Raw genomic sequence first — 16,066 nt, 5'->3', positions numbered from 1 at the left:
ACAGAGAGAGTGTAAGAGTGGGGTTAAAGATTAATATGCAGAAGACAAAGATAATTATTAATAACCGGGCAAGGGAACAAGAGTTCAGGATCGCCAGTCGGCCTCTAGAGTCTGTGAAGGAGTACGTTTACCTAGGTCAAATAATCACAGGGAACCCTGATCATGAGAAGGAAATTCACAGAATAAAAATGGGCTGGATCGCATACAGCCGACATTGCCAGCTCCTGACATGAAGCTTACCATTATCATTGAAAAGGAAGGTGTACAATCAGTACATTTTATCAGTGCTGACATATGGGGCTGAGACTTGGAGACTGAAAAAGCAGCTTGAGACCAAGTTAAGGACCGCGCAAAGAGCGATAGAACAAAGATTGCTTGGCATAACGTTAAGAAACAGAACGGGAGTGGTTTGGATCACAGAGCAAACTGGTATAGACGATATTTTAATTGACATCAAGATAAAAAAATGGAGCTGGGCAGTTCATGTAATGCGCAGGCTAGATAACTGTTGGACCATTAGGGTGACACAATGGGTACCAAGAGAAGGGAAGCGCCTTAGAGGACGGCAGAAGACTAGCTGGTGCGATGAAATTAGGAAATTTGCGGGTGCTAGTTGGAATCGGTTGGCGCAGGACAGGGGTAATTGGAGATCGCAGGGAGAGGCCTTCGTCCTGCAGTGGACATAAAGTAGGCTGATGGTAAGGATGAGAGACAAGAGAGAGGGAACGGAGGATAGGGAGAATAAACGTTTAATGATCTGAACCAGTCGGGAAGAGTACTTATTTCTTTACTGAAGGCGTCATTCCAAGGGCCGTTGACCTTTGCTGCTCCCCCGACCTGGTTCACCAGCTTTAGCTGGTCCTCTAACCGGTGTAGCGAGCATGACCTCCCACGATTCTTCAGCGTCCTTTTCTGTGATTCTCTCTCCAGTTCTTCTTTCTCCTTCTTACTTTTCGGGATTGTTGGCTTCTGCCCCTCTGGCAGGAATGCCCACCTTGTATGATCTCGGGCTGCGGCGTGTGCCACTTCGTTTGCCTCCAGGGATTCGTAGCCAGGGTGTCCTGACGACGTAGCTCTCGGGGACTTGCGTGCGTGTCGATACTCCTTGCAGCATTTGCAGCGATTTTGTGGATATCCTGCCTTTTTGAAGATTACGACACGCGTATTGCGAGTCGCTCAGTATTACCCCATTTTCGGGGCACGTGGAGATGGCCAGTGCTATCGCCGAAGACGAGGCAGAAAAAAAAAAGGACGTGGGAACGGTGGACTTGGCTTTTATATGTAAATTGAAGTTTGCAAATTGAATCCGATACAAAAGTGAAGTTTCGTTATTTCAACGAGTATAATAAAGCATTTCCTAAAGCTTGTTGAGCCAGCCCATGCCCCCAAGATAAGCAAACAAGTTTACAGGCTATTGTGCGACTCTTGCGGTCTCCGTGTTGTAGGTCCTGATACTTAAAGGGACACTAAGCCGGACGTTGCCTTTATGAACAAGGCATTGACCTAATGTGCTTATCAGCGTCAGTGGCAGCCCACCAATTTTCTGCATTTGGCTGTCATAAAATGTTCTTTCATTTCTATCTATAGGCAGGGCATTCTAATAGGATATGCTCAAACGTTTCTATAGCACCAGAGTTGTCACAGTAGGTATTGGTAGCTTGTCCAAGCCGACACAAAAAAAAAAAAAAAAACAGTTTGTAAATGCAGCGCTCAAGCGAAGACAATGATACAGTGTTTCTAGGTGCCGTGGGTGTTGGCGCAGAAGTTTAGATCTCAGGACTGGGTCTAGCGAATGTAGGAAGGTATCTGGTATCTGTAAGGTGTCGTATCTGGACCAAACTGGATTGCAGTGGCGGTTTACATGATGTGTTAAATGCATTAGATGTTACATTAGGCACGTACCTGGCACGGAAATACACGCTTGTCCCCCTGAAGCAACGCATCGGCGTAACGGATCGCGCATCGCTCTATCTCGAGACGGACTACCCAATTCGTGGAGGCAGCATATTGTCACCGCCAAGGGAATAGGTGGTACGATCATTTATCAGCATAAAACGAAAGTGAACTACAAGTTGTATACAAAATAAATTATAAGCGCTTGTTAACGCTTTAATGTCCGCCAGTGTCTGCGGGTTGGCGTGATCGCACTCCTGTTTGGTTGACGTAATGAGCAGCAGTCGTGCACGGGCCCAACGGTTCGCTATGCGCGTAAGGCTTCCATGGGGCGCCAGGCCGCTTTTACATACGAGGCGCGCACGCGATGGCTGAAGTGCAAGAGCCGTTTCCAGGTTAATTTTTTTTAATAAACAGCAACCGGACACGTGGAGCGGTATTGCTGTAATACGCATGGCTCTGAAGAAGTGACCATGATGCTTTAAAGTATGATATCTTGAAAATTGTGGCATCGAGCGAGAGCTTACAGTGAGATAGAAAGAGAGTGGGAGGAAAGGCAGAGAGATTACCTATAGACTGTCCAGTTTTACCCCTACGTTGGCAGAGGGAAGACACGCACGCACGCGGGCGCGCACACAGAGAGAGAAGCACACACGCACGTATGCACACTCACGTGCACGCATGCAAGAACAAATATTCATTTAAAAATGGCATCGATCTGCTACATTTGCACATAGATCCCAGTTATTTCGGTTGCAGCATATATGACACGCCTTCCTATTTTGCGCCAGGGGCTCTTATCTAGGGCGAAATTGCAATATCCGCTCTTCACTAGTTAGTTTTCAGCTCATAGAAGATATGCTATTGCGCATTAGTTGTTGTGCCTTTGTCCTGACACGTTGCACGCTCGAGATAAGATGCACAACAATGGCTCGAGTCATTTCCTGTGGTTGGTCTGACGGAACTATTAATGGATGACCGCTACATGCGTAGCAGGCACATTCTGCGCTGGCAATTCCCATCGCACGTAGGCTGTTTCGCTCAGTAGGCAGTTCGACGCTGAGCTGCCCGAGATGGTGCGCCGCTGTCTACTCTCGTGGATCCTTGGGCTAATCTGCTATGTCCACGCCTTTGTTGGTAAAGTAGCATGAATTCACTATCCTTTTTCACCCCAATTTTCGCGCGGGCACACACACAACACACACGCGTGATCATATACAGTGGCAATGGATAGGACGTTTTTTTTTTATGTACGATAGCGTAAGTACCGACATAACATCTTTTTCAGTTTATTTCTCCATGCTGGCAAAAGGCGCGGGAAAAAGGCTACGACCAGTACGCAGTTTGAAGACGTTAGTATACATCCGCTGCCGCCTGACGCTGGTATTGCACCTAAGGCGCTAAATTGTGTCAGATGTGTTGCAGGTGGTTGCCGACAACGGACGGCAAGAATGTCTGCGCCTATAGATACGCAAAGTAGCGCTCTAACGGTGTCGCACTATATGTTCACATTTTTTTTTATTTACTGCTTTGCTTTATTTCACTGATATGCACGGTACGTTTGTGAGCAGCGTGGTCAGGTTGCGAGATATATGGGAGGACAAAGAAGGCACGGAGAGCATTGGTACGTTGTGACGAGCCACGCAGCATATGACACACGTGAGCGTTTAGTCGCAACCGTGTTTACAGGGAGGCGAACACGTAGAAAAGCACAGAAAACGCAAAACACAAATAAGTCCCATTGGCAATATAAGACGCATGTACGGTAAAACTGTGCTCAAAAAGCATACAACAGCATGCGCCTTATTTGCATTTGTTTGCTTCTGTAAATACAGTTGCCAGTCTTTTGCTCGCTTATGTTAGCTGGACTCGTGGATTGCTGGGACAGTTGGTGTAGAAGCACGCTGCAAAATTTTAGCGCTAAAATGCAGGACGCGACACTGGCCTAAAATCCAAAGCTTTTTGTTCGTAAGTGCTGATTCCTATTGTCTGGCGTCCTTCGTTAATACTATGTCGGATAATACGATTGTTCTGAATTTGCTCCTATATACGAGCAGTTTTTAGTGTATAAGAACGCTTTTGTGTGTGTGCGAATACGGCGGCCAGAAGCGCTTGTATATCCGTGTCTTTGTTGTTGCGTTCCGTGTTTTCGCGCTGCATTTTTTTACCGTGGTTTCGCTGCGGGTTTGTGTTAGGCGCACTGATCGTTCTCAGTGAACGTCCGCTAACTGGTCCGGTTTCTTCTCTTATAACATATTTGTATCTGCTCTGGTACCGTTCTTTTGGAAACCTCATCACTGCATGTGTTTGTTAAAGTTTCTTAAATTGAGCCGACCTTCTGCAGGAGAAGCTTATACTGATGCGGGCAGGAGTGAGAACTGAGCTTGCACTCATGCCCGCACCGCGGCAAAGTTAACCTACGCTGCGCCTGAAAATTTACTCTCGAAGCTACTGAACAGCTACTAAACTACTAAACAGCTTACTAAACAAATTACTGAACAGCTAGGCCCCTATATTCACGAAACGCTCTTACGCTAAAATTGTTCCTAAGAGCAAATGCCAGCCAACCCTGATGATGGACTTTTTGTTAACGTAGTGAACGCTGACGTTTTATGAAGAGTGAACGCGGACGAAGAAGATAGAAGTACTTAACACTGTTGCGCAGCGCGACGAAGGGACAGGAATTGAGTGAGAAAAGAACACACGACACCTGAGCACAATACGGGACGCGTTAGTCGCCGAAATTCGCTGCGCGTCTCTCATGATACTGTGACACGTTTCTACAAAGTTGAGCACGTCCTGTCTTATGGTTAAACACGTTTTAACGCTGAATAAAGCTTCCGCTAGCTCTGCGAGGTCCACCATTAGGAACTGAGGGACGCATTCGTGAAAGCTTTGCTTTCACGAATGCGTCACGAAGCAAAGCTTTCACCGATTCTCACAGTGCATGGGATCTTCATACTTTTTTTATGTCAAATGCTACAAATGTAGACATTTAGAGGGATACCCACCAACACAGCATTGCTTCGCATATATTTCTGTCACATTAAATAGTGCAATTACATCATTACGGAACATGCAAACAATATGTACAGCAACAGCTCTGTCAACTGCTTTGCTCAGACTTTTCAGCGTGGCTTAATCGGAGTTCGGAAAACGGGGTTATTTTTCGTTAGGCTTACCTCAACTAAAGTCATGCAACGCAAAATATATTTTTGGTCGCCCAAAATAAAAACGCAAGAAGAAATGCCAAATTCGCTTTCATGAAAATAGATGGCTTTAACAATGCATAGAAAACGGTTGAAGTTGAAGTTGAAGTTTATTCCTATGAAAAAACATAGGTACATAAATGTAATATACAGACGAGGGTCCCAAAGTAATGATACTGAAAACGGGACCCTCGGTTAGTAACTACAACAGAATTGTGGCATAGTTGGCAGCATAACAGTGGATAGCATATTAATATATTAGTTAGGTAAAAGCGAAGCGTGTGCAAGAGGGCACTCATAGGTGCAAGTGAGCTAAATTACGACTGGTCAGAGAGAGGAAAGGATCTTGCCCATGTTCCGTCGAATGCATCTTTCCTTAGATACTCTTATTAATGTTTCATTCTTGAAGAAGAAACCAGATGATGAGTGCACGCGTGCACTGCTCTGTACGGTGCCACTACTTTGAAATTACAGTACCCGCAAGGCAACGTTCCGGCTATATTAAACACATATGAATGTATAAATTATAGCGCTAGGTCTTGAGGAATTAGAAAAAAACTTCTTTGTAGATATTTCAAGAAATTACTACTTTCTTTCTTCTTTTTGTTTTTGCTTTCTTTTGACAAATTTAGGTATGTTACTGCCTGTTATTATCATGTCATGATGTGTTAAAATGACGTATACCCAAGTTGTTACTAATATTTGTGGCTAGAATGCAAATGCGATTCCTTTGTCTAGTTATAGCCGTTTCAACTATGTCAATAGGTCTTTCGACTCCTGTGTTGTTCGCACTTTTTGTATTTTGGTATTTATAAAAAAAGTGGGGTATGCTCTGCTTGAATATCACAATTATTATTTATTGTTTATCATTAATGATAAAGAATAAATAATAATTGTAATATTGGGAGGAAAATGGTAATTACCATTGCCAAACCTTCGATGTACTTTCTGAATGTTACGCGTTCAGTGTATTTGAAATGATTATGCTCATGAAGGAGTGGGGCCGCGCACCTACTCCTATGTCAGAGACTTCTTACGCAACAGGACAGCAGAGGTCAGCCTTGGCGACCTGCACTCGAACACCCTCCATTTAGGCAGCAGAGGGGCTCCTCCGTGATCTGTTTTATGCCCTTTCCTCTTGAATTTGGTGATGAGGGGACTACCACCTTTGCTGTCCCAGCTCTCAGACCTCAAGCATAGCAGTATAGTGCATTATGACGTCACCCCCTGGGTATCCAACGGAAACAATGCTCACATAGAAGAAATTCTATGGTGCGAACGGTTGAGACCCACGTGAGACCTCACGGACTCGAATGCTCGCAACAGAAATTCGAATTACTTCGAGAGCAGCGCGGGAGACGGAGCGCTCGCAGCCCCCCACCTAAGATAACAATCTTAGCGAGGGGGAAGCCGATCCCTGAAGTCCCTACGATCAGGATCCTGGGACTTTATTTTCTAAACACAGGACGCAACGCTGAACTGCTGAGTAGGTTGGAGAAGGCACAAACGGTCAGACTCCTAAACAGGATTAGTAACAAGCACGCGGGCATGAATGAGTCGAACATTCCCGGGCTCGTTCAGGCCTTTGTGCTGAGCATAATTGCCTACCCCCTACCGTATCTACGCTTAACGAAAGGTGACAAGACTAGGAGTGGAAATAGTCCTACGGAGGGCATACAAGGTGACCCTCGGCCTACTGGTACGCACCCCCACGGCGGAGCCGCTCGCCCTGGCACTCTACAATACGTTAGAGGCGACTACCTCGTAGCGCAATATAATAGGTTATCGCAAACTCCAGCAGGTCGCTACTCTCTTGCAGAGACCGGCATTCGTTATATCCCCGTTACACCTCCCCCGTTACACCCCCCAAAACACGCGCGCACGCACGCACGCACGCACGCACGCACGCACGCACGCACGCACGCACGCACGCACGCACACACACACGCACGCACGCACACACACACACACACACACACACACACACACACACACACACACACACACACACACACACACACACACACACACACACACACACACACACACACACACACACGCACGCACGCACACGCACACGCACGCGCGCACGCACACACACACACATATATATATATTTCCCGCTCAGAGAGAACATCTCAGAATTATCCCCATACCTCGTAATATGAACCCCACCTGTCACATTGAGAGACGGATGGAACGGGCTAAGGCCTTGCCCATCCGCTTTGTAACTAATAAAAAAAAACTGCGTACGTTGACGCGACCGAGATCCAGTGGCGCCAGGGTCTTTCGGGCACGGCGGTCAACTGTGCAGGGCAAATTATATCGGGACAACTAACCAACTAAACACTAAACAACTAACCCGGAGGAGGCGGTTATCTCCTTGGCCATGGCCAATATTCTCAACACGTACATTATCAGTTATTCTAAATCCGCCATTCGTAATTATATTAAAGGAATCATCTCCCCAATAGCTAACCAGATTCTCTACCAAAACTCTAACCATCGCACTGTTCAAATCCTACGGGCCCCTGCCCACTCCTCACTCCCCGGAAATGAGGTCGCCCACCAACAGGTTCGAGCTTTCGCCTTCCAAGCCCACGGCCCTACACAGGCACAGGCGGGAACGGAGAATGAGGAATTAGGGGCAAATGGGTGGTAGACACGCGACCGCATGGTTACGCATCAAGAAATTTCGCAATTTTGTGGCGGACACGCCAGTGATGGTCACGAAGGAGCTACCACTGACATGCCGGCCGCGGAAGAAAACAAAGCGAAGGGTAAGGATGAGACGGTAGGGGTCACCAATCAGCGCTTAACACAACATTATCAGTCATGGCACTCTTTGGCCATACCTGGCCCTTCCGCCACTAAACAACACACATTCATTCATTCAAACCAATGTATGCGCCACGGTGTGGTTTGCACACAGCTGAGGAGTGCAAATGCGTGTGCGCACAGTGCTCATTCCAGCAACGGAACGCTGCCCTGGCTCCGGCATAGCCAATGGAGCGCAGCGTAACGGTGCGTCCATTTGGTTTCTCCGCTTTTGAAGCCGAGCGCACTGCGCGTCTCTGGAGATCTTCTACAGCTCCACGCGCGGACCGCGCATGCGCCATCGATGCCGTGACGGCACGACAATGGCGGCGGTGCAGATGCGCCTCGAGCGTCCGTATAATTGCTAGCGCAGTAAAAACAAACTTGATTGCGTTAACAAGCAAACTCTTGAAAAACTCATGCGCCAGTACGCATGCGGAGCTGCAGTGCTCGCGAAGGAAACGCGGCAAACGAACAATACGGGTGTGGTATTTCCGGCAACCACCACACTGCTCAATGAACGTCGGTTACTCCTGGAAAGCCAATGCACGTGGTTTCTGCAGTGGTGTCGGGTTATAACCATCACAGGTTGCTTCATGCAGTAACGTTCCCCTTTTCGTGGCGAAGGCCTCTAAAGAAAGAGCTAAAGTAATTTCGATCATTAAAAAATGTGCTGAAGGCATACTGCTTCTCATCTTCAAGATCCATTTGCATTCGCGCAAACCTATCTCAACCAACTTTCCGCGACCTAATTATTTGTTGGAGGAACAAGTAATCACGACTCATAATTAGGATCCTTCGTTTCCAGGTAAAACCCGATAATTTCCGAATTTCGCACCGCGAACAAGATTGATGAAAATCGGGTTAAAGTCGATTTCTCCTCGCAGTTTTCCCTTTCATCAAGGCTAATAATAAATGGAGATGTTGCAAAACTAATGAACACTGCCTACGTTTTGTGAGCAAATGGTGAAGATATGTTGTAATATTAACATTAATATTATGGTATGCCTCGTTTTCGTTTAACATTCAGGCGAAAACGGGCATATATAAATATATAACAAAACTTGGAGGACGCTTAAAAGGAAGCTTTAGCTCGGGCCCAACTCCGACGCGGCCTATTCAAATACATGTAAAACCCAAAAACGTTTTTCTGAGATAACCCCTTGACCGATTTTAATGAAATTTGTTGCATTTGAGAGACAAAGTTAAATTTTAGTGACTGCTTGTAGCGGAATTTCGATGTCCTGAATTTTGTTAAAAAGATTTTCAAATATTCGACCGTTTGAAAAAAATAGAAGCACGAAGTTTACAAATTCATCCCTCTGCATCAAGAACAGATATGGTGGTTCTGTAAACGGCATCCATTAAATAATTCAAAGCGTACAAATTCTATATGTCATTTTACATCTTACGTGAATTTGTTACGTTCGTTACAAGGGTTCTGCAAAATCTGTATTTCTATAATACAAATTTTTTTATGTTCATCTGTAAAATATCAATTTTGTCCGCTTTAGATGTACTATTAGCTGCAATTCAAAGAATTGTATTATCCTTTTTCGTTGTTGTGTGACAGAGTTGTAAACTTGATAGTTTCGTTCTTTTTATTTTCGATTTTTTGTCGATTTTAATAAAACATTTACGACCTAACATAAAGAATTCAAAACCAACAGTCACTAGATTTTAAGTTTTTCTTTTAAATGCAGCAAACCTCGTCAAGTTTGGTGCAGTGGTTGCCGAGAAAAACGAATTCTCCTTTTACATGTATTTAGATAGGAGCACTCGAGCTAAAGCTTCCTCTTAAGCTTCGCTTTTAAGAGCGGAACGCGATAGCATTCAAAGTCAGATGCCTGACTGCTTCTCACGCTTTCCGGTAACTGGAGCGTATGTAACCGTAATGTTTACCGGGAAATTCCGGGCTGATTCCAAAGGGGATATGCACTTCTTTTCGGTTCTTATTTATTTATTTATTTATTTATTTATTTATTTATTTATTTATTTATTTATTTATATTTATTTTTTGATGACGGGCACAAAACATTCCGACCAACTAGAGGCTAACAGCTTCGCTGCGAAATTTCGAGGAATAACTTTGTAAAGAATGTAGCACAAGGTATGACCAACTTTAGTCATAGAACAACTTTAGTGTCGCCTAGAATACATACGGCAATTTTCGCTCACAGAACGCCCGGCGCCGGACGCCGAGACCGGATTTGCTGCGCCACGGGGCCCTTAACGCTATCGCGTTAATATATTCAGCGCGTGCCGGCCTTGTGTAAACGAAAGCTTGTTGTCTTTTAGCAGCCGTGTTTACATGAATACAGCAATGGCGCATTACATCGCGTTTGCTGCACGTCGCGTACATGTAAACGACGGTAATGCGTAAGGAAGTGATTTAACGTAGGGCGGACGTTGCTCTGCATTGCGAACGGCACAGATGATACTTGAGAGGATGTTTACCCAACCACGTTACGTTCCAAGGGTAGCTGATTCGCCTAGTTGGTATTCGATCAATTTTGTTGCAAGAGCATGGGAACCAGTAAAAAAAGGTCGATAACAGGCGAGGACGAAAGGCCCGACCGGATGGCCGCGGAAATGCTCCCAGCGCACTGATAACAAGGACTTGTAACCTGGTGTCAACAGCGCAAAACTTAGACGGGACACGATACGAGCAGACGACACCACAAGCGCTCGTGGTGTCGCTTGTCAGCGCTTATGGTGTCGTCTTCTCGTCTCGTGTCCCGTCTACGTTTTGCGCTGTTAACACATGAATGGAAAACCAACAAGCCCAAGCTGCTATTCTAGCGAAGGACTTGCAAGATAAGGAAAAGCATCCCACCTACGGCGAAGCATGTCTGTGTGCATTACTTCTTTATTTTTTTCCTTTGTTGAAAATGTACAAAGAATTGTTCACGAACCCGTTCTTTATATGTCATTTTCGTTGATCTGCTTTCCTTTAAATGTGGTACTAATGCCGGACAGTGAGGATGTGTCGAGACGAGTTCGCCACATAATTTGCGAGCAGCTTTTTTGTCATTACATGTTCCAGCGAGTGATTTCTCTTGTTTAAATAGAACGCTTGGGTCCGAAACGAAACCGTTGATCGTATTATGCGTTTCTCAAGGTTACCAGAAAAATACCGTGCTTTGGGCTGCCAGACAACCAAAACCCCGCAACTTCTCCCTGGTTTTCGTGCCAGATAACAAACACCCCGGTATCTACTCAGTTTTCCTCTTTAAATGTAACAACCGAATTTAACCCCCCAAATTGAAAAAAATACTAAAACACGGGAACAAAGGATGCTACTCACGATACACGTAGCGTGTCCTCTGTTATTCAAGCTGACAGGTTCGCGCAGTGGAGTGGCAGCGATGCAAAGGAAAATGAGTAATATATGAGTTTCCCTCTCCGGAGTTGAGACATAAGCAGCACATCGCATTTGTCGTGTATTTGCTCGTTTGGGCAATCCTGACCTTCCATGCTGTGACTACTCTACATTTCCATCAGATCACCCAAATCGCCGCTTACTCGCTCGGCGTAGCTGACGTACATGTTATGCCTGCATGGGCCTGCAGAAATGGTCCATTGTGTGGCCCGCGCTTTGGGCTGACGTTATCATAGCGTAAACACGACGTGATTTTGGAATAGCCATCTTTATCTCTCACGCACCGCCCTTCAATCAGACTTTAAAAGCTGGGTTCACTATAGTAACATGTCACACGAAACCTTTACGATAACGAAGTTGCGCGTGATATACGTAAGCACTCCCGACAAGGGTCGTGATGAAACACACACAATGGGAAATAATTGATAAATAATGACCGATTTATGTCTCAATGGAGCATCTATAGGCTATGTCTGACAGCATAGTGGAGAACTCCATATCAATTTTGACCACGTGGAGTTTCTTAACCTGCGCGCAAATTAAAGTAGACAGGTGTTCTTGCTTTCCGCCTCCATCGGAATGTGAACCCGCAAAAATATTTGGGAGATGGTACGTTGATTTATCTCGCATGGCTCCTTTAATGTTATAACTCTTATTCTCATTAATATGCGCCCTCCAAACTACACGCACCGAGGTCAGATATGGAAACACGTGCGGTATATATGTATACCTCAGCAGCATTTGCCTCGGCCTCGCAATCGCTGCTGCACGTTGCTGAAAAGTGAATCGGTGGAATGCCCGAGGGCTGTTATCAATATGCGCTACCGGGCAGGAATGAAGCGCTTGGGTACAAGCAAAGTAGAACATTTGTTTCCGTTCATATGTTTGCTCTGTGTGTGTGGCCCTGTGGTCGGAGGAGTTTGGAGTTTGGTTTTCATAGGCAGGAAACGCAGAGATACGAAAACGCACTTTCAAAAAACATTTTGTTGATATGTGTCTAGCATGTTTACAGAGATTTCACACGTGTTGTATGACGTTTCGAGGATGTATATATAGCAACGAGAAGTGGAAATAAATCTATTGTTGAAAGTTAGCGCTGTGTGTGTCAGACGTACCTTTCTTTTGTCCTTTTCGTTCAGCTTGTGCTACAACAAAATAAGACATGCTGTACCAACAAGCCCCTATAGCTATCCTCATCGACTTTTTACTGTTACATTGCTTTGTTCTATTCCTGTACATAATGTAAATAAACTTTCCTTTCTCTAAGTCTCCCTCAACGTCGGCCAACTCTCGCACTCAACGGCAAGATTCAAATACCACGTAGCCTATCAGCACAAATGGCAGGGGCCTAGACTTTAAACAAAGTATTCTGTATAAAAAGAAACATCTGGTATATCGAGCTTTTGCGAAATCTTGATGATGATGCTTTTAGATGATTATCGTTTCCGCTGAGCGACATGACCGTCATGGAATTCCCGCAGGTTGTCGGTGAAGACTCGGCAAGCTCTTCGCGTAGGATAACCAACTGTCTGCTCTTCACCGACCGTAGATGGCGGGACATATTACACCCACCTTATGACCGACACATCACATTTACAGAGCTTCTCGGCTCGTATCTACAAAAAACTCTTACGCAAGAATTGATCACAAGAGCGAATGCAAGTCAATCCTGATGCAAGACATGTCATTAGCGAAGGTGGCCGGTCGATTCCAAAGAGCACTTTCGGACGAGAAGCTTTCTGGCTTCGCACCTTCGTTCGTAAGTGCTCTGTGCCATTGGCCGGCCGCTTTTGCTAATGGTGTGTGCAGCATAAGGATCGGCTGTAAGTTTATCTTACGAACAATTCTAGCGTAAGAAGTTGTTTTATGAATACGGGGCCCAGATACGGCCACGCCAAGAGCGCAAGATCGAAAAGCAAGCTGGAGCGCGCGCGACCGTGAATTGCTCACGCTGTTCATATTTTCAAGTTGGCGGTTTCTAAGTGACACTTTTTGTTCCAATAGAAAGGTTCAGCTAATTATTTTTTTACGGTTATGTCTCAAGTTGTATCGAGGCAGCACACACTAGCTCGAGTCATGCGAAGTAAACTCACATAAGATAAACTATGGATTCCGTACAACCACGGTACAGTACGTTGTTTAAAAACAGACGCGTCGCACTTTATTTGTTAAATGGTGGGCGCACAAACTGCATTCATGGAGCGTGGTGTTGTATTTGAATAATGAAGGTAAGGCCAATCTTACCGTCACTTTTCCACCTTTAGTCAGCCTGCCTGCGAACAACGACCGACTTTGACCATTTCTGCAAAATTTGGCGAGAAGGCGACAAACAGACTGCAGAAGAATGAACATGATGTCGATGTAAGTCCTCGCTACTTCCGTAAGGTGACTATACGGGTGGCTATCTGCGAGATTAAAATCGTGGAGGACCGCAAGAAGTTGCCCGCTCCTGCAGCGGATCTTCTAAGAGAGTTTTCCGTTCTATTTATTTATTTATTTATTTATTTATTTATTTATTTATTTATTTATTTGATATCGTCAACCCCGTTCTTGGGGTCATTGCAGGGAGGGTGATGTGTCAAAATACATGATACATGATATTCACGCATAAAACCTTATATTCTATGTAACGTACAAATTCAATGACGCTATTGGTAATCAACAGCAGAAAAACAAGGAACAAAGAAGAGTAACTATACAAAGAAAAGTCGACAAGTAAATGCTCGTGCAATAACTTAGTGTACATCATCACAAACAATAAAAATACCTAACCCATTTTCAAAATCGGCAGACCTTTCATTGCTCACAACTGCGCTAAGCAAACTGTTCCACATTTCAATTGTGTCAGGCAGGAAAAAAGGATAAATGAAAAGCATCAGTGTGTGTTAAATAAGGTTGGATAGCTGTGCTATTTTTTAGATGATAGCATCGTATTCCTGGAGGTTTTAGATATAGATCCTTGTTTATTTTTATTCGCCCACTCATGATTTTAAAAAGAAACTTTAGCTGATGTTTACCTCTGCGTTCCTCAAGGAGCTCTAGCTCACACGATTAACAAGGCCGTAAGAGAGTCCGCACGTCGGTATTTACCGCATATGAAACGGATTGCCAGTCTTTCTATTCTTTCTATTTTCGCCTTCAGTATTTTCTGATGAGGAGACCATAAAACACGCGCGTACGTATTCAAAGGCTGGTCGTACAAATGTTTTGCAGGCTGTTAATTTCACGTCCTGTGTAGCACATTCCAGCTTTTTCTTTAGAAAGTATAGTTGTTGGTTTGTCTTGGAACACATTATCAATGTGTGAGTGCCATCGCAAAGTGGGCATAATTCTGACTTCTAAGTATGTCAAATAAGCTGCAGTACTTAAAGGACGGTTTCCGATGTGGTACTTGAAGGAAAGTTCGCGCCTACTTGAACGAATATGCGTAAATGTTGTTTTGCTATAGTTTGATTCCATGTCCCAATTTGCGCACCACTCATCTAATGCCTGTAAGCGTCTGTTCAAATTAATTTGGCCACCTTCGCAAACTATTGGTGTATAAATAAAACAATCAACGGCAAAAAGTTTCATTTTAACAGACGCTTCAACTAGTGCACTGGTATCATTAACAAAAAACAAGAAGGGTATTGGTCCTAAAACGGAATCTTGGGGAACCCCGAGTACACGCGCAATGGGCTTGAAGTGCAATTCCCAATTCTTACAGCCTGTTGACGCAAATTAACGAGCAATTTGCGATAAGAAACCTTGTCAAAAGGTTCCCTAAAATCAATACTTATTACGTCTGCTTGCAGATGTGCATTCATGTTCAAGTAGGAATCATGGAGAGAGAGAGAGAGTTAAACATCTTTATTAATAATATTTGAATGGCGAGAGCAGTGTGGGAGGAACCCTCAGTCCAGGGTCCCTAAGATGATTCCGGCGATGTTTCGAGCGCGTTGTATCACAGCTCGGAGGACCTCGGGAGGTCCGTCGCGGAGGGCATCGTCCCACAGCTCTTTGTTGCGTAGGGGGTAAAGGAGAGTTGGCAAGGGAGGAAAGAGGTTTGCAGTGCACTCAATAGTGACATGGAAGATTGTGGGCGAGCTGCCACAGCCAGGGCAACGATCTGCATAACAGTGTGGGTAGAATTTATTGAGAGAGACAAGATTTGGAAAAGTTGCGGTTTGTAACTGGCGTAATGCCACTGCTTCCTCCCGCGAGAAGGACGGCGGTGGTGCGGCGTGGGTGCGACGAATGCGTGTATAATGACGGAGTATGTCTTTGTAACGGAGCAAGGGATCCCCCCACTCTGAACTAGTCGCCTCACCACGCCGAGTCGCCCGGAGGGAAATTTCTCGGGCAACCGCATGTGCGCGTTCGTTACCCGGCAGCGAGGTATGACCAGGGGTCCAGAGTAAGTGGATGCGGGGAGGTGTGGTTGGTGCATTTTGCGGAATCTGTTTGAGAATTTGGTGCGCCGCTCTCGGGATGCCATGTCCTGATAGGAACGCCCGGCATGCCTGTTGCGAGTCCGTCAATATATACACTTCCTCGGGAACACGGATGACGTATCGAATTAAAAGAGCAACACCGAGAATTTCTCCGTAAGCAGCATTTGTTCCGCGCATTGCAGTAGAGTCTCTCAGGGATTCGGTGCCATCCAAAACTACCGAGGTATAGCCCTCTTGAGCGCGTGATGTATCCGTGTATAAAGTATGTGTTTCCGGGATATTTGCAAGCATGCGGCCAATATATCGTACACGGGATTTTGCGCCGCCCATTG

The 16,066-nt window shown here is 45.2% G+C and overlaps 1 protein-coding gene and 1 long non-coding RNA gene across 3 annotated transcripts in view; one reads left to right on the top strand and one right to left on the bottom strand.

The window, feature by feature from the left end:
* LOC129380584 (uncharacterized) overlaps positions 1–16,066 on the bottom strand; it is a 114,678-nt gene that overhangs the window by 21,843 nt on the left and 76,769 nt on the right. The window lies entirely within an intron of this gene.
* The window catches only part of LOC126544137 (MAM and LDL-receptor class A domain-containing protein 2-like), a 115,864-nt gene continuing 102,713 nt past the window's right edge, over positions 2,916–16,066 (top strand). Inside the window, exon 1 of one of the 2 annotated variants that reach the window (XM_072287079.1) lies at positions 2,916–3,030. In XM_072287079.1, the coding sequence (XP_072143180.1) occupies positions 2,967–3,030 (64 nt within the window). In that variant the 5' untranslated portion in view covers positions 2,916–2,966. The remainder of the gene's footprint in view (positions 3,031–16,066) is intronic. The other variant, XM_055062003.2, reaches the window with a different exon arrangement.

Source organism: Dermacentor andersoni, chromosome 1 (assembly GCF_023375885.2).
Source record: "Dermacentor andersoni chromosome 1, qqDerAnde1_hic_scaffold, whole genome shotgun sequence".
Classification (NCBI taxonomy): domain Eukaryota; kingdom Metazoa; phylum Arthropoda; class Arachnida; order Ixodida; family Ixodidae; genus Dermacentor; species Dermacentor andersoni.
The sequence above is the reverse complement of the archived record's forward strand: the minus strand, read 5'-3'. Positions and strand labels throughout refer to the sequence as shown.